This window comes from Stegostoma tigrinum, chromosome 10 (assembly GCF_030684315.1).
Source record: "Stegostoma tigrinum isolate sSteTig4 chromosome 10, sSteTig4.hap1, whole genome shotgun sequence".
Lineage (NCBI taxonomy): Eukaryota > Metazoa > Chordata > Chondrichthyes > Orectolobiformes > Stegostomatidae > Stegostoma > Stegostoma tigrinum.
The window spans coordinates 69,742,132-69,769,414 of NC_081363.1; the positions used below are offsets into that span (position 1 = coordinate 69,742,132).

General features: G+C 38.6%; 1 protein-coding gene across 25 annotated transcripts in view; it reads right to left on the reverse strand.

The window, feature by feature from the left end:
- Window positions 1-27,283, reverse strand: part of LOC125455410 (gephyrin) — a 475,974-nt gene that overhangs the window by 232,415 nt on the left and 216,276 nt on the right. For all 25 annotated transcript variants that reach the window (XM_048537301.2, XM_048537305.2, XM_048537298.2 and 22 more), the window contains exon 3: window positions 14,047-14,104. In XM_048537301.2, coding sequence (XP_048393258.1) covers window positions 14,047-14,104 — 58 coding nt within the window. The remainder of the gene's footprint in view (window positions 1-14,046; window positions 14,105-27,283) is intronic.

Consider the following 27,283-nt stretch of genomic DNA (forward strand, 5'->3'; position numbering starts at 1 on the left):
CTCTTGTGGGAAAAATTTATTTTGAAGAAGGACGTATCCTTAATAATAAGAACGGCTTTGTAACATCTATACGACAGAACACTCTTTTCCAGTTATAGCCTTTATGCTTCTGGAATTGATATTTCATGTCCTGTAGCACTATGTAACATACTTATGCCATTAAAAATCCTGGGTGATTACCCAGACACTATACGTTTTGGTTAAAAGCAGCACACACCTTCATGTTTTTGATTAATGGACAATAAAAGTTGAAACAAAATCACTGCAAAAAATCACTACAAAATACGTTACATAATTGAACTTTAGTAATGGACTTCATAAAGGCTCTATTGAATGTGACTAAAATAGCTCAGAATAAATTTGGAAGAGGTCAAAAGGTTCCTGTATATTGGGTTAAGTTATGCAAGTTAGTAAGTAAAAAAAAAATCACATTATTTATCAACAAATCAAATATTAGCACTGTGCAGAGGTCTAGCCACAACACATCTTGACTGTGTCCATTTCAAATCACATTCACAGGGAAAGACACACATGGCCGAGAAAATATTCAGAGAACAGTCATGAGACAACCTAACACTTTAGGTACCAAAGGTCTACATCTTGAGGCAGAACTGCAGAAACTTGAAAGTAGATAATAGAGAGACAATCTCATAGAGATATACAAGCATACAAGTCATGTAGGAAGGGTGTATGCAGAATATATACACAATTAGCAGCAGGTGGTAAGGCACAGAGGCTTCGACTCGTAAAATGTAAAATTTAAGCTTAATTTAGTTCTTCATAAAAGGATCAATGTATTGTGGTATTCCACAGTACATTTGTTCTATGTTTGACAATACGATTCCAGTAACTAATCTGTGCTCGATTGATCAAGTCTGGTTATGGACTCTGAAATATGCAGACACCACAGAATCTCCTTTAAAATGAGCGGCATATGATATTTCATACTTGCAGAGATATTCTGAAACTCTTGTAAAGAAATCTGCTGAAAACTGTTGCTCTCATATATGTAAGATGCATGAATTGAAATATTGAGCTCAGAAGGAGCTTCATACAGCTTTTCCTTATGCTCTGGTGGTTGCAAAGTTCAGGAACGGCACTCAGGTTTTTGAAAAGAAATTGAGCTAATTTGTAAAAATCTAGTGGTATTTAGCCTCCAGGGTGTCAATCTTGGCTGAACATATTGCTGAAGGCTCACAGGATATTAAATCATGTGATGCTTGATCTCGAATTTGACTGGATGTCATTTACTCCGTGTTTGAAAGTTTCACCACATTTATCTCAGATGAATGGCTCAGTATCACCACAGGCCAGACCAAAATACAGGCACGCTGATGCTGAGTGACCATCAGCAACTTGATTTCTCAGTCAAATTCAGCCTCTGCTACCACAAGAATCCTGTGTTTTCTTGCTGACAGTTGCTTGGGGGCTGTGGCCATGTTGTTGGGTCACCGTCTGCCGACCAGACACTCGATTACAGGCAGCAGCTCTGCAAAGCACCTAAGACACCAATTCAGTTTTATTTAAAAAAAACAAAGGATTGAGTATCTTGTGGGGAAAAGGTTAGACTTAGTGAGATGGTGGAGGTAGATGTGCACAAGTACAAGCATCGCTTTTTTCCCTCTCAGTTCAATCATTACAGTCATCACAGAGTTGACTTTATTTTTCACCCTAATTTTCAAGTTCCTGTACTCTCCTTCCACTCTGAAAACATCATTGCTGCTTTTCAGTTCAATAATACTGGCTCTTCAGTTTCCTCCTACAATCTTGACCTCTCTATTCAGTTTTCTCCACCCTCTTTGGTTAAAACATCTCCCTAATGATTAACTAATCCCAAAGCAGATACAAGATGAAACGGGACAAATCCTTTCCTTGTTGATTCGTTCCTTTTCAGAATGCAGAACTAAATGCATCTACCTCAATTTACTCACAAACTGAATATCCCAGCTGTCGTCTTTTTTAGGTCCTTAAAATATATAATCAATCAATACACATCATCTATTTATCCTTAATCTTAACAACAAATTAACATAATATTATTACAAAAAACACTTTTCTGCTGTGCATCCTATTTCATGACCTAGTTTCTATTTTAAAACTTTCCTTTGCTGATTAAAATCCTTTGTTTCACACTCTTTGAAGCAAAGCACTTTAAGATATGTGGAAATGCAAATTTGCATCCTTTGGTACTAAATAAAAATCACAATTGTACTGTTCACTTTGCATCGATATAATACCTGACCATTTATTATATTAAATTATTTCAAGATATAGTAAGTGAAAATCACGATCAAACCTGATTATCGAAACCTTTATGTAACTTGTGTGGAGTCCTTATATGTTATAATACACAAGATATTATAACTGACTTGGTTGCATGGACCAGAGGGTCTTCACCTATTAGCAATCATTGTTGAAAAAGAAAGGCAAGTTTCCAAAGCTGTTCATATCTCACACTCAACAAGACTGCCAAATTTCCAACAAACACAACGATTTTGACCACAGCAGAAAAGGCAGTGAACCTGTCAACACTCTTTTCTCCCGTAGTGGAGAAAAGCTTTATCATCATGTTTCTCTTTTCAGCAACGTTCAAGCTCCTCAAGTGATCATTAATTATTATCCATATTTGTTTCAATAATCTGTCACTGCTGTATTTTTGAATAACTTGAATATGGAAGTGATCATTTTACTCCACTGTATAGAAATAACATATTAATGCATTAAACTAAGTCATATGAATTACCTTCTCATGGTGAAGTCACTGATTCAGCCAATAATGTCTGTGATGGATAGTGGATCCTTCTTAGAACATGCAGAGATAATAGGATTTTTAAAGGATATTTTAAACTTCTAAATTTTCTGATGAGTTAATATACATTTTGTAAAAAAGCTCTGTTTTTTAAAGTTCAAATAAACTTTATACACAAGTTGTCAAACTGTTTTGGCTTATATTTGAAAAAGAAAGCAATTCACAATTTTAGTACTCATTTTAAAAGTGTGCCTCTTGATTTATGAGATGGAGGGCCTGGCACCTTTGAAAATCTTAGAATCATTTTTGAATGTAGAATCCAAAAAATTCAGTGAGATGAATTACAGTTTAATTTGGAAATCCAAAGTAAAGAATGCAAAAGAACAGGGATTGTAAAGTTCAAATATGTTCAAGAAAAAAGTATTTGAGGTTCCCACATTGTCAAATGCAATGAAAAACAGCAAGTACATTTCATTGTACAGAAAACATCAACATAATTTCCTTGTAACTGAATTCTTCTCAACACACAAAGGTATGAACATTAGTCTAAATCTAGAGATAATGCAATTCACTGAGTCTCACAGCCCACCTCAGAAACTCATCTTCTAAGCAGGTGAGGCTCAATACTCAAGAATAAGTGCCAAATATATCTGACTTCTGTGTTAAAACACACTTACAGCAATGAACTCCACTGGCTTCGACAGGACACAATGCCCATTACCCCTTTATTCAGTTCTATTGAACTAACATACCAACAAAACTTCAAATGTATGCAATCTATTGGTTATTAAAGAATGGTACAGTTGCACTGAAGTGTCATAGAACATAGAAATGATGCTAAGAATTCTACAGGTTCAGAGATGAGGGATCCATAGAATGTGGTAACCAATAGACTGTACTGGATATTTTGCAGTATTGACAGTATGGAAGCAGTGACAATTCATAGGGTCAGTAGAGCAAAACAGGATTAACAGATGTAGAAAACCCTGGAGTTATCTGAACAAATATGGTCTTAAAGTGATAGCAAGTCAGGAGGGTGGTTTACAGCATACTACGAAACGCTTCAGCAAGGAACTAGGAAAAAGGTGCAAGGCTGGGAGATTGAGAATAGTTTTCTATAAATTCTTTTTAAAACTGTTGACTTACATATTCTATATGTTTTGCAATAAATTTCAGTATTCGACCAGCATTTGATGGTCTTATCCAATTGAGGGACAATGTTAAAGGAGGTGCAGGAACCAAAAAGCCTGGAGGGTTTGCATACAGAATTCTTTGAAGGAGGCAGGACAAATCAATAAAGCTTTTAAAAAAAAGTGTACGGGATCTTTAGATGCATATAGCACTAAAGCTTACATCAAATCTTTTGGAATCCTTGTTAGGCTTCAATTAGAATACTGTGTCACATTTGGGCTTCATGCTTTAGGAAGGACATTGAAACTTTGGAAAGGATGAAGAGAAGGTTTAGCAGAATGGCCCCTACCATGAAGGGCTTCAGGAACATGCAAAGACTACTGAAACTGCAAGTGTTTGCCTTAGAGCAAAGAATATTAATGGAGGCATCAAAATTATTAAATGTTTTGATAGAACAAGAAAAGAGAAACTGTTTCCATTGTCAGAAGACACAAATTTAAGCTACATATTTTATGCATCAAGTTATTAAGGTTTGCAAGACACTTTAAAGAGGCAAGTTTTATTGAGGAAGCAAATTCAATAATAACTTTCAAAAAGGAATTTGATAAAGACTTGAAAGGGAGGAAAATACAGGGTTTCGGGGATACGGCAGGGTAGTGGGATTAAATGGATAGCTCTTCCAAAAACTTAATGATGAGCCAATGGCTACTTTCTATGTGTTAACATTCAATGATTCGACACAGCATTTGCAATAAAGAGGCAGATTGCTAACTTTTTATATCTGCATTCAAAACAAAATCATTTTATCTATCCTTTTTCACGAAGATGAACAAGTCCACAGAACTGCAACAATTTCTCCTATTGTGGATGTGAAGCAAGGGTGGCAAAGGAGTGTTAGGCTATCTGAAAAGCCTGTCAGAGACTGACAGCGTTTGGGCTAAGTTTAACCTAAGCCTTGTTGACAAAATTAATCATAAGAAAAATTGCTGTTAAGTTGCAGAAATGAAACTATGGAGCTTCAGCGCTCTTTCAAGTCTGAAGCAGTTACTATCAGGTGGCCCACTTGGTCTCAATCTTTGGGCATTAATCAGCACCAGTGTGTTGTTTGCGTAGCTGCAAGGAACTTGCATTCTATAGGCTTCTGCATGGACAAAGGAGTTATGGAGTTATGGCCTCCTTAACAAGCAGAAACATACAAAGGAAGTGACGGAAACAAGAAGCTATGAAAATGTTTGGAATTCTTGTAGAAAACACACTTTGTGAAATTCTGATATTGTGCAAGTTTCAGTGGAAAGTAAAGCACAATTCTGCATTGCCTCGATTTCTAATTCCTTACTTAACATTCTCTACAAATTTGGATTGCACTCTTCCTCACATTTTTGTACATCATTAATGCACACAGTGAATAGAAGCAATTTCAGCACAGAACTCTGCGGAATACTGCTATCCTTCCAGCTAGGTTATTATTATTTTCAGTGCCCCGGCTCGAGTTTAAAAGAAAGTTATCTGTTTTGTCCATTCTTTAGATATCTTCCTGTTTTAATGTTGTACATCCATGCTGAATGGTTAACTTAATTTACAGTACACATACCCACATTTGTCACGGCTTAACTGGAAAAAGTCTACAATAAACATGCCCCATGTCACAAAATACATAAACACAGAAAATCCCAATGAGACCACCACGACTGGCTAACTTGCTTGATTGTGACTGGTATTGTGGATAAAAGCAATTCATGTCTGGTTGCTTCAGCAACAGAACAATACAACTTGACTTATTCCAGTACAATTAACTTTAACAAGAACAGTAAAAAACATTCCTAATTTATGCAACTTAAACTATATCCTTTCAAATCCCCAAACATATACACAGACACACATTCAAATATGATTAAGACAGACAAACGTTAAATGGTTTAATACATATCCTACGGGTGGTAAACAACAGATGCTGAGGAAAATCAAGTTTTGAAGATTTGAAACCCAGACCACAAAGTAGGTAGTTATTTTCTTTGGAATCCTTTTCATTTTTGCAACAATGAGGCAATGTTATCTGCAAGGTGGCAGTCGTCCTTCAATCTGACAGCTGATCAGGTGATCTTGGGTGTGTTCCTGTACGAATTCTTTCTTCTGAGCTTCCTTGGGTTTTCTGATTTTCCCCAAAGGGGATTAGAGGGGAAAGGTCGAGACTCCAGGAATTGCAGTTTTTTGGTCTCCAATATGGGTTCTAATGAGAAAAGGTCTAGGGTGTCCCCAATTTACGGATGACGGACTTATCAAGGTTCATACCTATGCCCTCGATCCTGCACACGGTTTTCAAATTTAAAGATGTGTCATATGGACATTTCCTGTAATTATGAACAGCTGCTCTCTACTGTGCTGAACTGTGCTCTGACTTACATACAGATTGACTTGCAAAGAGATTCCAAAGTGCAAGTGTTGGCATCATGGGGACTGCCCGTAGCGAGTTTTGAACTCAAACAGAATTATCTCTTAGACAGATACATATGTGGTACTCACTTGTAATTCTGACGACTAGATACAGGCATTAGATCACTTTATTCTTACAAATTCATTATACCATTATATTTGTAAATGAATTTTGGTGACAGCATGATGCCACTTGCATAGGAAACCCTAACTGGTGAATTATACCATTCAGCTCCTCATAACAGAGTATTTACAATCACTCTTCACTTTTAAAACTCAATACAGTGTACATCTTAGATGAGATTCATGATTGGGCAATACTTATTTAATAATTCTGATTGTGAATGATACTAATGATCAGTTTAGGATTTTCAGACAGGCCCCCTTAAGCATGCTATAAGCCCCATTCTTTGCAAACAGAAAGAATATGTCCAGACATTGTGGCTTTTTTCAAGACTAAACAAACTTTCAGGAGACAACATTTCTCTGCTGTTCTCCCCATGGCAATGACTTGACCAATAAGAGTCAACCCTGCATGGTTTGAATTTAAACAAAATCTTGGCAGTTAACTGTTCACTGGTTCATTCTCTATGGCAAAGTCTTGACACATCAGAGTCCACTTGCCAAACAATCAGTGTCTGCTTCCCATGTAATATAAGTTGGTGCTCCCTATGATTTTTCACATAATCCTGTCCTGCTGAGTGTAAGAAAAAAAGCTGCAACAACTTATCTCTTTTTACAGCAATAAATAGTATGTGTCCCTGCAATGTGAAAAAGACAGCGGCAAGATACCAAAGATCAAAGACCCAATATGACTGTTATAAATCTACACACATTTCAGGGAATTCAGTGTGAAAAATAAACTGCTACAAATCAGCACTTCAGAAAGACTCTGAGCTATCCAATGTACCTGTAGAATTCTATCAATTACGATTGCCAAACTGTTACGTGACGCCGTACCACTTCTATTTTAACTCTTGGCAATTCTTTGATTGTTTTTCTTATTTCAGCTTCTCTCTGAACTCTGATGTTGAAAGATTAAACTTTTATGTCCGAAAGTTAAATGCGAGGAGAGAGAATTCAAAAACTATGATTGCATCCTCTGGGGTTTAGAAGATTAAAGGATCACTGGTTTTTTTATGACATTTTGGAGAACTAATAGGCTACTGAAAAAGCAACAATATTTTGCTGATTTGAAGATCTAGGTATAGGGGACATAACCTTAAATTGCAATTGGGCTTCTTAGGAGGGGAAAGTAGGAAATACCTTCCATAAAGACCAGCTGATACTAAATCCATTAAGTGATAATTTTACATCTGAAATTGAATTTGGCTGTTTTGGTATCTGGAATTAGGTCACAGAACAGCCACAGTGAATGATGTAACAGACTCATTGATTCATAGAATCACACAGCACAGAAACAGGCCCTTTAGTCCGACCAGTCTATGTTGACTTTAATCACAAACTGAAGTAGTTCCATCTGCTTGTGCTTGGCTCTTATCTCTCCAAACATTTCTTATTCATGCACTCATCTAAATGTCTTTTAAACATTGTACCTGTACCCGTACCCATCACTTTCTCTGGACGATCATTCCACACACAAACCGCTGTGTGTATAAAAAAATTACCTCGCATGTCTTTTTCAAATCTTTCTCCTCACACTTTAAAAATATGCCCCTACCCTAGGGAAAAGACACCTGCCATTCACATTATCTATACCCCTCATTATTTTATAAACTTCTAAAGTCACCTTTCAACCTCTTATGCTCCAGTGGAAAACAGCCTCACATTCTCTCCTTATAACTCAAATTCTCCATTCCCAGCAACATCGTGGTAAATACTGTCATTTAAACAAAGATCGTATAGACGCAGAAAAACACAAGAGATTGTATTGTGAATCTATCTTTTGGCCTGACATCAATAAAGACATCAATCAAATGGTCAAGCCATTTGAAACATCAATCTCAACAATTAAAAAAATCTCTCATTTCACACAAAATTCCTTCTGAGCTGTGGTGCAAGATTGCGAGAGAGATTTTCCATGTTAAAGGAAACGGCTATATTCCAAATTCCCTTTTGTGAGATGAATCAAAAATACCAGTAGTGCAACAGTTGTTGAGATATTACCAACCACGTTTGCTGTGTTTGGTGTTGCCCAACAAACTATGTCTGACCATGGTCTACAGCATAGTAGTACATCTTTCTAAGACATTGCAAGAAATGGAGGGCTCATTACATTCACTCTTTTCCTTCGTATTTTCAATCTAATGGTCTTACAGAATATACTGTTTGTATGGTCATATAGTCTACGATCAGAAATTGCTAAAGCTACTTGCAAACTTTTTTGGATAAACATGTTAAAGCTCCATCAACTCTTCAAGACAATGGTTTACCCTCACTATCAACTGTCATGTTTGGAAGTCAGATCCACATAGTTCTTCCCTCTAACTCTTCAATGGGCAAATGGGCTATTCCCACTCCTACATTTTGATCTCAGTTGACAAGTGTTTTTTAAGTACAAAGTAAAATCTTCCTTTCTCAGCAAATATTGATCGCACGCAGTCAAACAGACACTAGGTTGTGAAATAATCAAGATCTAAAGTAAGGACTCAGGAACCATTTTCCTTTAAGTGATGTAAGATAGCCAGTTATTCAGTTTCAAATGACCATTCGAACTCTAATTAAGTGTGTTTTTATCATTGATAGTTCAGAAGCAAATTAATTGGGGAAGAAGATGCCTTTCTCTGAGCTGTTGAGTTCTCTGTACTTTGGAGAAGAAGCAAGAAACATGACCTGTGTGTAATCAGCGGAAAATACACTGAATAATGAAATTGGAGACAAATCAATAGTATGACATACCTGGGCAAACATTTCAATGGCACAACAAGGCATGTACAACTGGAAGGGCTTCTTTTATGCCTACTGCAGCATTTTTTGGACAATCAATGGAAAATGCATTAAATGGCTTTGCTGTTCTTGCCAATGTTATTTTTTGAATTTACTTGTGCAACATGGGTGTCGTTGGCTGGCCAGCATTTATTGTCCATCTGAGTTGCCTTTGAGAAGATAGTGGTGAGCTGTGGTCCACGTGCGGTACAGTGATCCACAACGCCCTTGGGGATAGAATTCCAGAATAGTGATTCACTGACAGTGAAGAAACAGCAATATATTTCCAAGCTTGGATGGTGAGTGGCTCGGAGAGGAACTTGCAGGAGATGGCATTCCCATGTTGCACTTGTCCTTCTAGATGGAAGTGGTGGGTTTGGAAGGTACTATTGAAGGATCTTTGGTGAATTTCTGCACTGAATCTTTTAGATGGTACACACTGTTGCTATGTCATCGGACGGTGGTTACCTTAACTCTTATTGGACACGCTCTTTGCCTGGCATTGTGTGGTGTGAATGCGAGTTGACATATGTCACAAGCTGGTTGAACTGCTTCCAACTGTGTCTTGATATTGAAAGTTTGGATATTGCCCAGAGCTTGTCACATTTGAACATGGATTGCTTCATATCTGAGTAGTCGTGAAACGTGAGCATTTTGCACTCATCAGCGAATATCCCCACTTCTGGCATTATGCTGGTGGGAATATCATTGATGAAACAGCAGAAGATGGTTGGGCTTAGGACACTACCCTGAGGAACTCTAGTCAATATGTCCCAGAGCTGAGATGACTGATTTCCAACAATTACAACCATCTTCCCATGTCCCAGACATGACACGAACCAGTGGAGAATTCGCCCCGATAACAAGTGATGCCACACTCAGTCGAACGCGGCCTTGATGTCAAGGGCTGTCATTTTCACCTCATGTCTGGAACTCAGTTCTTTTGTCCATGTTTGAACCAAAGCTATAATGACATCTGAAGCTGAGAGGCCCTGGTGGAGCCCAAACTGGGTGTTACTGAGTAGGTTATTGCTGAGCAGGTGCTACTTGACAGCACTGTTGATGACACCTACGATTACAGAACTGGTAATCGAAAGTAGGCTGATGGGGTACAAATTGGCCAGGTTGGATTAGACCTGCTTTTTATGTACAGCACATACCAAGGGCATATTTCCACATGGCTGGGTAGATGTCAGTGTTGAAACTTGCTGAAACTCGGGGAGCAGCAAGTTCTGGAGCACAAGTCGTCATTACAATTGCCGGAATGTTGCCAGGAATAGCCTTTGAAGTATCTCCTGCTTCCAACTGTTTCTTGATATTGAAAGAAGTGATTTGAATTGGCTGAAGACTGGTAACGTAATGCTAGGCCCACTGGAAGAGACCGAAAGGGATCAGCTGCATGGCACCTGCATTGGCAAAATGGTGGGGGTATTTGTGGAGTCTCCTGCTCCAGTGAGTCATTTAATTGTTTGCTACCATTTGAGACTGGATGAGGCAGGACTGCAAAGCTTAGATCTGATCCACTAGTTGTGGGATCGCTTAGTTCTATCACTTGCTGCTTATGCTGCTCGGCATGCAATTAGCTTCCAAAACATGAAAATTTTTAAAGTCTTATAGTCGATTTACACCAATAACTTTGTTTTTTGAAGTTACTAAGCAACTGGGGTTAATTTGATCAATATTTTAAGACATAACTTCAGTTCCAGCACTGTGCACTTGTTCATCATTACTTCCCACACAAACACACAGGCAAAATGTATAATTACTTATGCAGATTTTTTGATCATCAGTCATAAACTGTGAACCGTGATAAACACGTGTTGGCTTCCAATTGCTTGTTCTGAAAGATGAAGATCAAAACTTTGACCAAACAATGCCTCCTCTCCAACACACGAACATGACATAATTTAACACCGATTCAAACAGAGAAAAATAAAACACAATATTATGTAACTGGAACATTGTATCTGATTCTGGGCAGTGCACTTCTGGATGTCAAGGTTTTCAAGATGTTGGCAAAGAAATTTGTGAGAATGGTACAGGCAATGAGGGACTTGAGTTATGCTGACACTCAGGAAGTTGGGTTATTCACCTTGGAGCAGAATAGGTTGACAGAAAATTTAAAATAGGTGATTAAAATTATGAAGGAAGGGTTTTAAAGATGTAAAGATGTAACGATAGAGATGATAATTTTACAGGAGTTGGGCCAGTAGCTTAAGACAGATTTAAAATAATTGACAAAAGAACTAGAAGCAACATGAGGAAAACCTTTACACAGCAAATCATTATGACCTGGAATCCACTCTCTCAAAGATAAAAAGTCAATGATTTAATAATAACTTTCAAAACAAGGTAAATATTTGAAAATGAAAAGTTTGCCTGCAAGTGGGACAAGGCTAAATAGCTCTTCAAAGTGGTAGCAGGGGGCATAAAGGCTTCTTTCCATGTGGTAAATTTCAAGGTGGCCTAATATCTTCAACAGCTAATGTTGTGGCTAATTTTGGGCCATTCAAATGTGCAATCAACTAGTTTCACGGCATCTTACAAAATCTGTGTAACACTTTTAACTTCTGATCAGCAGAGATCAGATGATTAACCAAACAACCCTGATTTCCGTTGTTAACCTTTTAAAAGGTAGTTAATATTACCTAAAATTAATCCTGATTTTACACAGTACGAGGGGAGAATGATCTGGTTAATTTGAGATTAGATTTCAGACAACTCATAATTCAGTTTTTGATGAATTGTTCTTTTTGCAAACATTCTTGGTGCTGCAACCCAGAAATCTGAGAATATAGCATGGAGTGCACACTCACTTCCAAGCCATTTCTACATGTGGTTGTTTCAAAATGTTAGTTACATTAAATGCTGCCGAAGAATACGGGCAGGGCTAGTTGAAAGACTTTTAATAGGTCACTCAAGACAGTTCAAATGTCACTGAGGAGTAGTTGGAAGGTGACAGACAGTGACACTGGAAGTCAGTGACGATGTGAGTGAGAAAATAAATGCGAGTGAATGAGAGAAACAGAATGAGATTAAGAACGAGAGATGTAGATTTGATAGTAGGCATAGCTCTACTGCTGGGAAGGCAACTGAACTACGCAAGTTCTGTGTCAGGGTTTTCGTAAGAATTCAAGAGAGACTGGATGTCCCTGTGCTGTTAGCACTCAGGTAGAATTTCCAAGAATTTGTAGACAGCTGAAAGTTGGCTTCATAATGGGTCTAGAAGCTGTGAGCAACACATTAGTTCAGTGCAGCCAGGAGTAAGGTATGATAAGCCCACTTCCAGAATGTGCTTGATGTAATTGAACAAGATGAGAGCTGAAGAAAAAAAACCCAAGGTCAATTTTAGTTTGGAGAAGTGAGCTTATGGTTTTAAAAAAAACCTGGAGTAGTGCTTCTGTGTAAGCGCTGGAGTGCAGCTTCTGGAGTCTGGGCAGCATAGATAATAAATGGAGAGTGATCAACTAAAATGGGAACAGTGTTAGCTCTTGAGAGGGACTTTCAATGCTGGATCTGCAAAAGTGAAGAATTCTAATCGCTTGCAAATTTTAATGAGATGCGATGATCTACTCTATGTCTGGGAGGAATTACTGAAAAATCTGCAGAGTCTGATCAATCATGTTTGCTATCTTGATATGCATAAAGGTGTTTAATCACAGTTTATTGGCAATTTTGTCATGTTGATTCTGTGCGCTAGAATATAGGGTGTACATTTATTGTAGATTGTGTTACTGCTATAATGTTGTGTACAGAGGTTTTTTCTCGTTTGTTCAAAGAAGTAGATTTTGTGGTTTTATTCCCTCAGTTGTTTCCCTAATCCACCACTCTCTACTTCAAAAAAAAGTTACTGGTCCTTTGTTACATTACAACATCAAGGATCATAACAATTTTCAGTCTGAACCCAAAGTTAGCATAACCGAATTCAGTATCCTGACAAACAAAATCTCCAGGACTTCACCAAAGAATTGGAGTTGCACTCTTAGCTGCTCTGAGGGAGCCAGTGATGAAACAAAGCTGAAATGCTAGACAATCAGGAAAAAAAAGGCCATACAGGACAAAGAATATGCCAGTTACCTTAAAGTCATGTATTACCCTTGAAAATAAATCAACAATTGCTGCCAAAAACAGAAGTGTAGAATGACGATTGTCAAGCTGTCCATGGGGGTACAGAATTTCCATGTTATGAAACTGAGTAAACGTCAATGAATAGCCAAAACAAAGTCATTAATTTCATGAATCTAAATCTGTGAATCTTTTTAACAGCTAGTCAAGATCGTCATTGACAGAGAGGATCAGGAACCAGCTGTTATTTGGTATAGTTACTAAAAACAGGGTCATTGTACTAAAGCCAATAAAATGTGAGGCTGGACGAACATTATCTCTGATACAATTTTAACCTCACTGCGAAGCCTCTTCCAGGGATGCCCAACCTGAAGAAGTTACCCTCCTCCCTCCGGACCAACCTCAGGGAATCTCTCTCCCATTGCACTCCACCTATCTTCTTTACTCTCCATCTTCGGTCCGCCTCCCCCTCTCTCCCTATTTATTCCAGTTCCCTCCCCCCATCCCCCTCTCTGATGAAGGGTCTAGGCCCGAAACGTCAGCTTTTGTGCTCCTGAGATGCTGCTTGGCCTGCTGTGTTCGTCCAGCCTCACATTTTATTAGCTTGGAATCTCCAGCATCTGCAGTTCCCATTATCATTGTACTAAAGTACTGTTCAACTTGAACGAAAGTGACTAACATTGTGGACCTGACATGTTTTATACTCTTGAAGATCACCAAGGTGTAATCAAAAAATCAGAAGGCAAGTTGAAGATCTTCAGAAACGAGTAAATGTAGGCAATTACCTTGATTTCATCAACCTCATCGGGTACTATCTTGTATGCAGATACTGTTCCTCCCAATCTGTAAAGAGAAATGGAAATTTTAGTCTGGCTGCTTTTGCATTATTCACACTATCTACAGGAATTAGCCACTAAAAACAGTGTACTGACTGTGCCAAACATCCAAATACAGTAATATGTTTCCAGGGTGCTGAACCACAATGAATACAAATTTTATTTCAACTTATTGTCAAGTCATAGATGCTTAACCTTTCCTTGACATTCTCTTTGGAAAGGCCTGCCAGTTTGGATGGTTCCCCGAGGCCAGAAAGAACTGCGCCAATACGTTTCTGTGTTAACATGTTGAAGCTTTAATGGATGAGATGAGATTATACACTGAGGTTAACTGTCATGTTGACAGGCATTGAAAGAAGTTTACCAGGTTATACTTAGCTGAAGAATAGAATAGGATGTTTGTCAAAGATAACAGAGAAAACATTTTACAGGAGAGAAAAGTGAGATGTCATAATCGGTCAGCAAGAGAATAGCAAAAAGCAAAACACTGCTGAATGTTGTGGCATAACAAGACCAGTACAATGGCTAAAGTACATAAAATATACATTTTGAAATAAAGAGCAACACATAACCTGATTTGAAACAGGTTTCACTGTTATAGTGAAACAGCATGAAACTAAACAATTGATAATAATACTGAGATGAAGAAATTGTTCTGGTGGAAATAGTTTCTCAAGTGACGAGTAAGGATTGGGTAGTCAAATCATTTGTTGTGTTAGTACAGAGGCATTTCTTTTCTTAACCCAGTTATAAATAACTATTGATCAAGATAATTAACCACATATAACAAATTACATTAATATAGCACATTTCGTTTAGTAAAGTGCTCCAACACAAAGAGTTACATTATTTTTGATGTTGACTGACAGTGGCCCAAAAAAGAAATAAAGAAAGATGACCAAAAGCTTGATCAAAAGGGTACATTTTAAGGAGTATCATAAAGGAACAAAGTGTTGGAGAAATGCAGAAATTTAAGTTCCGATCTTGACAGTGGTAAACACGGCTCTCTATAGTGAAATAATTAAAATAGGAACGCACAAGGGATTAAAATTAGTAGAGTGCAGATACCATGTGTGATTATGATTCTGTGGGAAGATCACAGAAATGGGGTGTGTGTGGGTGGGGGCAGAAAGGTGGTGAAAAGTCATGGAGAGATTTGAAAACATGGAGGAAGATTTTAAAATTGAGGCATTTTTAGAGACAGCCAATGAAGCTCAGCATGCAAGGAGGTGATGAGCAACGTTACATTTAATTTTATCTGAAGTATGTAGGCAATTTTTAAAAAAATTTGTGCCACCTCGAATATATCTGGTGGCTGTTTGTGTAGGGCTGATCTGTGCATAGTGCAAGCAGATTGGTTAAAGGGAAAATTGTTGATGGCTGAATGAGATTTCAAGTGTTGTGATATGAGCAACAGTGTTTTGGGCATGTACAAGTTTAAGTAGGGTGGAAGACGAGAGTCCACTCGGAGACTAGTGGGCTTGTAAAGCCGAGATATAAGAAATACATGGGGAAGGGTTTTAGTTATTGAGCTGAAGCAGGATGACAGCTGAGCCATGTTACGGAGGCTGAAACAGGCAGTCTTGGTGCAGAAATTCAACTTGGGGTAAACATAACCTGCGAACAGTCTTGCTGACTTCCGGGGATGGAAATAGGCAACATGAAATTCAGTTTGTGTTGGCATCCAAAAGCAACTATTTCAGCCTCCCCAATTTTGAATTATCACCACTTTATTTAACTATACATATAAATTAGTGTGATTCTGTTAAAACTATCCTTTGTCAAGGACAAAGCAGCAGTTACCATCAGCAAAGTGCACCAAAACCAGAGCAACATGCTATGCTGAAATATTACCTATACCAGGGAGCGTTCTGAGTTCTGTAACTGAAGTGAAAGCTTCAGATAACAGCTATAAACTGCTCATGCTTTGCTCTACTGGTTTATACTGCCATAACAATCAATTTCAATTAGATCACTCTGTTGTGATTATTTCCAGGTAGTCTTAATAAAATGTGCGCTGCCAAAGACCATTTAGATAAGTACCATTTTACCTTAGGTTTGTAACATATTAAAACATGAGTTGCTTTACAACTGCTCTTATCAAGACGAATTAACAATGTACTCTTTCGAAAGCATTGATCAATAATGCTCAAGCTCAACATTAATTATTTGCTGCCATACCTGATGTGACCTCATACACTGTGATATATAAAATTTGACAAAAATTATGTGTTTATCCAATTTTTATAATATTTCAAAAGGGATCTAACTATTGCCATTCTATTGCAAACAAAAGTGTTTCCTGCATTTGGCAAGCTATAATGAGATGAATAGCAAGGTGAATAACCAATGACCCAAAATAAAAAGGATGGGACAGTCAGGGCCAAGTGTTTTAAAAAGAGTGCCATAATGGACAGCCTGACAATTTTTCACTCTGTCAGTATTGTAGGTCAACTGAAAGAGCTTGGCTTGAAGTATGATCATCTGGACATTCTGACAGCAAGATAGCAGCACAGTAGGATGCTCCTGCTAAAGCTCCTCTGCTCTGCCTATTCTTTTTCTTTCATTTCCTTTTCTCTTTCCTCTCGTTTTCTCTTCTCTCCCCTTAGCCCCTGGAGCAGCCGCAGGTGCAGGCAGCAAGTCCTAGAGCAACAAGCCCCAGAACAACACTTGGGCTGTCAGTCCTGGACAAGACAAGCAGCAAGCCCTGGTACAGCATGTAGGCTGTGAGCCTCAGCCAACGCAAGCAGCAAGAACCCTGGAAAAGCACGAGCAGGGACTCCTGGAACAGTGCTTGGGTTGCAAGCTCCGGAACAGCGTGCCCGGGGCAGAGACCGGCATGGGGGAGGCAGTCCTGGGACTTACCTTGGTGCAGCTGAGTGCCAGTATGGAGAGGACTGGAGTGGGGGCAGCTGCTGGGCTGGGGTCTGGCATGGGCAGTCAGGCCACATGCAGAGGTCTGGCACTGAGCTGCGACAATGTAATGTTTATTTGAAATTTCCTACCTTGCTGTAACGTCAGACCTTTAATGATGTCCTATTTTTAAACTCTGTAAAGTAATGTAACTTTTATTCCTCTGTTGTATCCAAAATTTGTACCTAAGACATCGCCATAACAGGCAGACATTGTAAAATCTTTTCACTGTATTCCTACAACAGAGTACATATGACAGTACAGGATATTCGACATTCAATTCAACATTATGTGGACTGAGTGAAATTGAATGAAGATTGGCACATATTGTGATGGGGCCTCAGGAGGAGGCTGAGGTGGATCAACTCCCCAACACTTCTGGTTGAAAATGTTTCAAACTTGTCTTTTACCTGGCCTGTGCCGGTCTAAGTCATTGATCAGTATGTTCATTGAATATCCGAGTTCCAACAACTGTTCACTTTTCATGGTTGGATGTGAAAGGATGGCTTTGAAATAACCTTTTAGTTGTGACCTCGTGGAGATGTGTGGTTGGCATACTGCTTCGACAGTTTAGCACACTCTTAATCCTGTTTCACCAGTTTGGCATCTAATTTTCAGGCATTCTGCTGACACATTCTTCTACATATCTCATCGATTTGGGGATAGTTACTTGCTTGATGGTACAGTGTGACATGTGTTATTCTAAGAAATTTTGGATTGTAGCTGAATGCAGTTCTGCTACTGTTGATGGACATCCACGTTTTTGGTGCTGGATCTATTCTGAATCTCTCACCCAGAACACAATATGATGGGCAGTTTGTCAATATGAAAATGGAACATTCTCATGGATAAAAGCATTTGCAACAGGAATATTGGTGAGGTCATGGTCTGAAGTGTTTCCCCTCATGTTGCTTCTCTCACGTCTACAGCAAGCCTAACACAGCCAAATGTCTCTTCAGGACTGAGCATACCTGGTCATTAATGGTGGTATCAAAACAGTCATTCTGTGCTTTTGCTATGCTCAGTATTTCAGTAAGTACTCAGAGTGTTGCTGACTCATTACTTGAGGGAAGTAGAAGGGGGATAATTAGTGCAAAATTTATTGCCTACAGACCTGATGACATGAAACTATGTCCAGTACGGAGTTGATACTGAGGACTACAAGGCCCAATCCTTCCTGACTGTGTACCACTTTATACACTGGTGTGACAGTGATGGAACAGCCTGGGACGTTAGCGTTGATAAGAATGATTCTGTCAGTACAAATGACTGCCTTCTCACAAATTTGGTACAAGCTCTTTGGTTTTAGTGAGGATGACGTGGCAGGGTAAAACGGGTGGGGTGTGCCTATGTCAACGATTTTGATGCTTGGCATAATGCTGGCCAGCCCATCTGCCTTGACTCATAGACCTCTCTCCAGTGGCTTGACCCAAGCAAACAGCTTGCTTGGTCATTTCTGAGGGCAGTTCAGGGTCAGCACATTTCAGCAGTCACATTTTGGACAGTCTAGTTAAGAACAGAACATCCTACTTTGTCCTCTTATCTTGTCCTCACCAAACAATCTGTTGCTAATTGTGTTTTCCTTCCTTAAAAATGAGTAGATAATTTGAGTATCTTTTAAAACAAAATCCAATAGCTTCATGCGTTACAGTCACCACTTTTTTTAACATTGCTGACAATGGTTTTTCATTTCATCAACTGATTGAAATTCATGGTGGGATTCAAACTCAAAGCTCCAGTTAGAAATCCAAGTCTCTGGATCATGAGACCAGTAACATAACCACTCGACTACTCCACACTCCGCATTTTCACGTTACTTGTTTCTGCCAACACCTGCTTGTTTGCTGCTGAAAACTAATTCACGCTGATGTAGTTTTTCAAATTATCTCTTGAATGACTCCCCATTCTCCACTTGGTAAAGTGTTAATGCAGGTATCCTTCTCACAATGCACTGGTGCATCAGAAATAAGCACACACTCAATTAACTATTGAAGTATTCAGTTTGTCTATATGCTTTCCTACCAAACAGGACTTTGGGCTTATGGTAAATGAAATAAAGCTAGCAAGAGCAATATGGTTGCAAAATTGTTTCTGTATGGGAATGGGCACACTTCAACAGTAAAAGCACATTCAACAACTAAACAGTACAGATACTGGTCAGACCAGTACAGATACTGGTCCCAAAAGAGGCATCAACGCTGAAGTTTAAATTGAGGAAATGTTTGATGCCACTGCAAATTAATCTCAAGTTCTCATGTTACTCCACACTAATAAAAATGATACATATGTATGATTTTGTTCCAGATATATAGTAGGATTTGTAAGGCAATACTGACTACCTGAATGATTAGAAAAGGTCCAAAAAACTAGTTGTTCACAGTAAATAAACAAAATAGATGTCACAATTCTTTTCTTCTGCTTCTGAATCTGATGCCAAGGATATCAGCCAATAGACATTATCTAACATTTTAAAATAATGTCACAGATGTGTGCACTGCTAGTAAAACTAGTCTTTACTGTGAATCCATAACTGTCCTAGAGAAGAGAGTGGAGTACTGCCTCCCCGAACTGTAGCAGTCTGTACACATCCACAGTGCTATTATGTTGCAAATGTAGCAGCACTCAGGGTGAGAGAGACTTTAGTTGCAACACAGAGGTAACAAGGAGATAGTCCTTCTACTGTGGATGTCATAGGCCACTAATTCTCAAACCCAGGCTACCGCACATAAAAGGGTTCATTCCCAACTCTAGTGGAGGTGTACTGGCTATTTAACCCCTGTTCTTACCTATTACACTCGGTGGGGGGGGTGGGGGGAAGGACACAAAATGCAGGGCTTGTGTTGCTGTGGGGCAGGGATTGTCAGCTTCTTGGTTCATCATCACAGAGATTACAACCCACTTTGTTTGAAGTTTCTTTGCTATCTTTACATGTTACACCTCACCGGTGCCACACAGTAGTTATTGTGCCTCAGTACCAGTCATCTTTGAAAAAAACCTACTTTGAAATAAACTCAAAAATATCCACAGCACTTTGGAATTCTGACTTGTGACTGGTCATGACAACAGTTTTACATGCAGGTTATTTGCACCGTCTGTAATGCATTAAAATATACAATTAAGTGTTTTTGAAAAGTAGGTTCTCACTTTGTCACTGCACGAATATCAAAGGCAATGGACCTGTTTAATAATATTCTGAGGGCTTTTGCTGAAGCAGAATTTGTGAAGACAACATGAAATGCTGTCATATATTTCAACAATAAAACAGCATCACATGCAGTACATGTACAAGATTTTTTTGCTAGGCTTTTTATTAAGCACTTTCAGCTAATTAAATGGAGAAATTACGAGAATATCACTGAACATTGTGTCATTGAGTAAAAAGATTTCCAAAATGCTCACATAAAAGTGTGAAGCACAGGATTATCAACTCAAGTCTGTGCGAGTCTTTCCTTCTGCTCATGCATTTAGTTCTGACATGCCTGTGTCTGCTTACCCTATGTGGGAGCCAAGATCTTGTTGGCACTAAGTTAATCATGTAGTACAGTAGTTAGCATGAAAGTCAACATTAATTCCATAATGCAGAAATGCACTCCAACACAGGTTTACATCCAAGTTGTCTAGTAACTACAAATAACTAAAGACTCATAACTACGTTTACTCCGCATACAGTGGATTTTAAGAATTACATTTCTGAGGGAAAACATGCATTGAAAAGGGGCAGGAAGCCCTTTTCGGGGTGTATGCTAGGAAAATACTTCTCTTTTGAAAAGAGCCTCCTCAAATATTAGCTTATTTTGAGCAACTCAGGGAGAAAAATTGCTCGAGATATGATTGCTTGCCATCCTCTGAGGTAACGGCTACTTGTTCATTACACTCTTAAAGTTGGCTTACTTGCAGCTTGAGGACAAAGTTTGAGTTTCTTGTATCAGCTAACATCATGCTGACAAGAATGTCAGAGCCATTAAAGGAAAAATGTGATCAGTGCATTTGAAAAATTCCCATGAGAATAACCATCCCTTTTGTTTGACATTTTTACAATCAGAACATGTGGGTTTCAAGTCCTAATTAATGGCAAAACGTGCCAGATAGATCAGGGTGAACTGATAGCAAAATTCGTCCTATACATTGGTTAAAATCTAAACTATGGAACTGTAATGCTTTCATACAACAGCACACATGTATGGAACGTCAGCACTGCCATCATTATTAACAAATCAGCCAAACAGAGCAAATTGTCATTTGCTCTAACAAGTGAGCAACCAGACAAGAGTTATGAACACATTTCAGTCATGGACAAGCTTTGATGAATAATATGTCAAGTGCTCCGGAGCCTGCAAACTAAGAAATGAGAAACATGAGACACAATATCTTTTATAAGAGTAGACTCATGCAAAGATAAACAGGGAGCAATCACTGATACCACACTGAATTATATAGGTGGTCTCAACGATTGTTTGTGAAGTAGGTAATATTAACTGAGAGAACCGTCAATGCAGTAAATCAGAAACAAAAATAGAAATTGCTGGAAAAGCTCAATGGGTCTGGTGATATCTGTGGAGAGAATTCAGAGATAATGTTTTGGGTCAAGTGATCCTTCCTCAGTACTCATGGTGTAGCCCTGAGCAGCATGGCATGATGTTGTTGGAGAGAGAGATTGAGAGTGCGCATGTCAACACATGGTCTGTAGAACATTGCACATTGCAGACATACCTATGATCATGTGGAAAAAGGCCCGTTGTCCTAACAAGTCCCCACCGCCCCTTGAAGTGTCCTACCCAGACCCATCCCTTTGGACTGAGGAAGTTCTGACTCCCGTTCTGAGGAAGGGTCACTCAACACAAAACATTTACTCTGCTTTGTCTCCACAAATGCTGTCAGATCTGCTGAGCTTTTCCAATAATTTCTGGTTTTTGTAGGTGATATTAACATTGGAAATGGTATAATGAGAATACGTTTTACCAAAAGGCCTGCAACAGTACTGTCTTCAGGAAGAGCAAATGTTTGTGGCAAGGTCATCATTTCTGGTTTTGGACAGTTGAGTACATGTAGTTCCCAGGCTTGTCCTGCACTACAGCAGCAATGTAGGTTCATTCCTAGTGGCTTGTGCAACTTTCTGCAGCCACCAGAGAAATCCTTCCCTCTAACTTTAACAGGAAATAAGCATGAATAAATCAGTATATAAAAACTTGCTACAAGTTTACAGGAGCTATGGAACTGTCGCATCAGAATTAGCAGGTTTGTTTCTACAGCATGAAGTGCAGCTTGCATTGCTGAATCAATTCCCAAAGCACTTCTGGAATATATGAAAATACACAAATAGAACTGACATAACATGTTACAGGTAAACAAGTGTTAAGAAATAGAAGCTTTCATAAATGATGCTTTTTTTTTTCCTTCTTTCTCAATAACAGTCCCTGGAAATGTAAGGGTCCCTTGGTTGACATTCCTAGGCTGGTCTGACACATCGTGTGTGCTTTCATCGACATAAGTGTCAATTAAGCACTAGAAAATGACCCTCACCATGATGCAGACTAAAAATCTGATCTCTACCATCCTAACACCTTGGGGATTTGCTCAAGATTCATTGGCTATGAGCATTTAACGTGCCTGATAATAGGGTGAACCCCCAGCTCCTTGTAAGCAAAATGTTCTTGTCAGGCAGTGCTTTCCTTCAAATGGAGGATGGACTGGGAAAGATGGCCTAAGATTGAGGGAAGAGTTGGCCTGCACTTCTAGAAAGCAGCACGCTGTCATCACAAGGCAATGTGATCAACACACTGCATGCTCACTGCCCTCTGGTATCACTGTTATGGGCTGTGTACTTTTCCTGTCCATTTAGATAATGTAGCATATCTTGTTTATTCATAAATAATCTTAAAATTGCTCACGGATAGCTGACTGCCTAATTCAGATATCTGTTGCTACTGAACACAAACTCTTACAGAAATTAAGGATGAATCGTTTACAAATTTAAAAAAAATACAAATTAAAAAAAGTTTCATCAAAAATTTTCACTGCCTTTATTTGTATGAGGTACTCTGAACTAATAAAATGGATGGACCACCAGACATTGATTTAGATATTGGGATATGACAAAGGTACGCCCAGCCTAATGGTTTCTCAAAGTCCTTCTCATCATATTTTGAGAATTTTGTACCAAACATGGGAGAGCTATCCATGGAACTAATCACACAATTCATTCAATAACATAACACTGTTATGCTCACTCAATTATACCACACCCACTGTGACAGACATTTCCATCACCATTCCTGAGTACTTCTTTTCCCACCAGTAGGACAGGATTACAATTGATGATAGCATAGTAAGCAGTCATGACAGAGTGTTCTTGGGAATCTTCGACATGAAGCAAGACTTCAAGAAGCTCCACAGCATCAGGTCAAACTTGGGTAGGGAAATCTTCTGTTGATTACCATTTTCTTGCCCCCCTCTCAGCAGATGAATCAAGACCCCTCCATGTTGATCTGCAAGAGGGAATTGTGCTATCAATGTTAAATAGCCATTTTTATGTTCACAGTAAAGTTAAAAGAATAGACTTCGTCAGAGAAACCTTGGGCACAATGAGAAAATCAGGAAACTTCCAGAAAGATGCAACAATGATTAGTTCATTAGGAGTCATAGGGGTCAAGGTGAGTAAACAGATAAGAGTTGAATCAAACAGTATCAGGCTAGGATAAGATAACACAATCCCCATCTGGGTGTACAAGGATGAGTACTCAGAAGAGGGAGACATCTGTTTATTGTGTATACTAACAAGCTTGGACTTTGAAGATGTTACTGAAGATGTTTAAGTTGACCAATTTCTTGCATTTAGTGGTATTTTCATTCTAGTTGCTCTAGAATGCACTCTTTTTCTATGTGCACTTGAATAAATGACTGTCAACCTATGCTCAAGACTCCTGTGGTTAATTGTTAGAAGTAACCACAACACATATCACTTGGAAGATGCAGTCAGGGTGTAAAAGGCATTGTCTGTGGTTGGGGATTACAGTGTCCATCACAACCAGTGACTCAGTAGCACTACTACTGATCAAGCTGACTGAGTAATGAAAGTCAGAGAATCATACAACAGTACAGTACAGAAGATGGATATTTATCATTTGATATCTGTGCCACAACTGAATCCTGGTCCATTTCATTTTCAGGCAGCACACTGCAGATTATAAATGCTTGCTGCATATAAAAGGATTTTACCTCACGACATCTTTGGTTCTATGCCATGCTTTTAATCAGGGTGCTTTCATCTGGACTGTTCCAAAATTGGAAACAGTTTCTTCACCGTCTTTTGTACAGACCCCTTGTAATGTAAAGACCTGTATGAAATCTCCTTTCAATCTTCTTTTCTCTAATGCGAATCTCAGCTTGTCCAAACTGTTTACAATCTAAACAAGAAGCATCACCTTTGAAAACATTCTAGTATATCTTTCCTGCACCCTATTTATGCCCATAATGCCCTTGCGTTTTTACTCTTCACTTCTATTTTTAAAGCCCTAGATCGCCTTCACATATTTTTAAAAATCACTTTCTTAATGCGTCCCGCCACTTTCAATAATCTGTGCATCTATACTCAGGAATATCTCTGGTCTTGCAGCTATCAGCTTTCAGCTCAAATTATGTCCCTCAATGTACATTAACTTTCCTCATTCTTTCCACCAAAATGCATTGCTTTACAATCCTTTGTATAACTTTTAAACTGTTATTTACCTGCCCATTCCATTTGCTTGTACATGTCCTTTGAGATCTGCCAATAGCCTTTTCAAAGTTCAGTAATATTCCCAGATTCTGTGTCATTTGCAAATTTTGAAATTGTGCTGTGCAGACTTAAATCTAGTTCAGTGAAGTTGTTCAAGGAAAGCAGTGATGATATTACTACAGGGAACTCGTTAGAAAAATAAAATTCTTTAGATTGTTATGTCTTGGACTCTCTCTAATTTAGGGAAAATTGAGGACGAAAGAGTCTTGTCAACTGTTCTGAATTCTGTCCATAGCAGGTTCAGGGCGTTTGGTCGTTAACACTTACAGGGAACTGAGATTATATGACTAGGAAGAACGCATGAGATTTTCTTACCTGTAGACAAATGGCTAAGGGAAAAAACTACAGATGCTATAAATCAGAGACAAAAATAGAAATTGCTGGAAAAGTTCAGCAGGTCTGGCAGCATCTATGCAGAGAAAGCAGAGTAATGTTTCAGGTCAAGTCAGCCTTCCTCTGAACAGGAAGGTTCTGACGAAGAGTCACTCAACTTGAAATGTTAACACCTGTGCACCGGTAGAGATGAAGTCTACCTTCATACTGCTGATATTGTCCATTTAGTTGTATATTAAGACAATGGTGCTAAATTGGGCAGATTTAGAACAGAACTAGCAATTCAAACTCTGAATTCATGAGGCAGTGTGAAGCATTAGCAGCAGTAGAGTGATAATTTCACCACAATCTGGCATTTCCGCCATTCAACAATTACCATCAGGCCTAGGGTTCAACATTTGTTTGAAGAAGAGTGTAGGACAGCGGGCCAAGAGCAGCACCCAACATTCCACAAGAAAAGACACGAATGGTATGAAACTATGGCATAGGGCTCCATGCATATTAAATAGCAGAGGCAGAGTGCAATAGACCAAGCTAAACGAGCTTGACAGTAATCGATCTTATGTACACGTCAACTTTGACTTTTAGCAAAAATCCTTAATTTTCACATTACTCACGCCAGCTTTGAGAGCAGGGTTATGAGAACAATCTAGTGAGTCTTCTACAGAATTTCTCTTACCTCTTTTAATTCGTCAGAAATAGAAAGGTAGGACAGCAGTCCCTGCTGAATTCAGAACCATGCCAGCAACTGCAGAGACAATGTCATTTCTGGTAACTGCCAAGAAATGGGAGCTAACTCCAAAATATTTCTCCCTGACGAATCGACCCTGACTTTTGCCTAAATATATGGTCTTAAAAACTTTACAAGAGGATATTACGCAAGTCTTTTGTATCAATCGAATAAACTAGTTTTAGCTGCAGTATGAGTGTCAGGGTAGCATAACATGACATGTTAACTCGAAGTGTTTATATTTCTGAAAATTTATAATCAGTGGCTATCTGCATACTAATCATTGCTGTCTAGACAGCTGTTTTACAGCTGAGGACGTAGGTCCTTTTATGACCAATAAATCTCCCTTCTGTCATAAAGTAAAAACAAGAAAATGGGCCAAACCAAATCACATTCAGCTGCAGATAATTTGATTGGAATTAAAAAAATCACACAGCACATGCCAAAAATTAGTGTTGGTAAAATAAAGGAACAATTACATAAACAAATAACATCTAATTTTAGAAAATTTCTTTTGCAAATTCACTCACCACTGTACGTAACAATATTATGAGTTATTAACTTAAATAAAATGATTGGAAATATTACATTTTCTAGAAATTATGAAATATGATAATCACCCTGACTGAGGGAACTTTTTTTCAGAAAAACAGTATTAAAATGTAAAAATCTCTAAAATTATTTTGAGAATGAATGATGAGAAATAATGGGCATCTTTTAAGGGTATTCTTAGACCAAATATATTCACATTTATCCTCCTTTCTCTCATTCTAGCAATTCAAACCATTATGCATGATCAATTTTACCAAAAAAACCATTTACCTAATTTATTGTTTGAGCCACATTTTAATTTCGACAGGTTTTCAGTCGGCATGAGGTTTCAGAAATGAGGTTTAGAATTGTTTAACTCCTGACATCATTTAAACCCTGCTGGCTTGCAGTTTTATACCCTGCAAGAGTCCTCCATCCACCCCACCACACAATTTTGAGCAGAAAGCACACACAAGGGGAGATGGTGAGATGTCCAGGCAAGGGAGGCCTTAAACTTTCTTTGTGAGGCCCAAAACTGGGCCTAATGTCTTTTGAAATCTATTCCTTCTGTTGGGAACATTGCAGTCAATTTGTTAATCAGATCCAAGTTAAAACTGCAGTCTGATCACAATATCATCATTAAGACCAGACCTGCAAACCTTCTTTGAGCAGGTCTCTTGTCTTTTGTTTCAGAGAAGACATTAAAATATGAAGTGTGGAGATCATAGCGATTGTACAGAGGGTAAGCAACCTGGCTCATTTAACTGTTCACCTTCTTGCTATTCTGCTGGGCATGCAAGTTAATATCATCACTGAGGGGTGAAACACTGTCTGTACTGCTATGTCAGGATTAACCTCAGGATAAGGCCTCAGTAGAAACCAATGTATTTTCCTATCAAATGTGC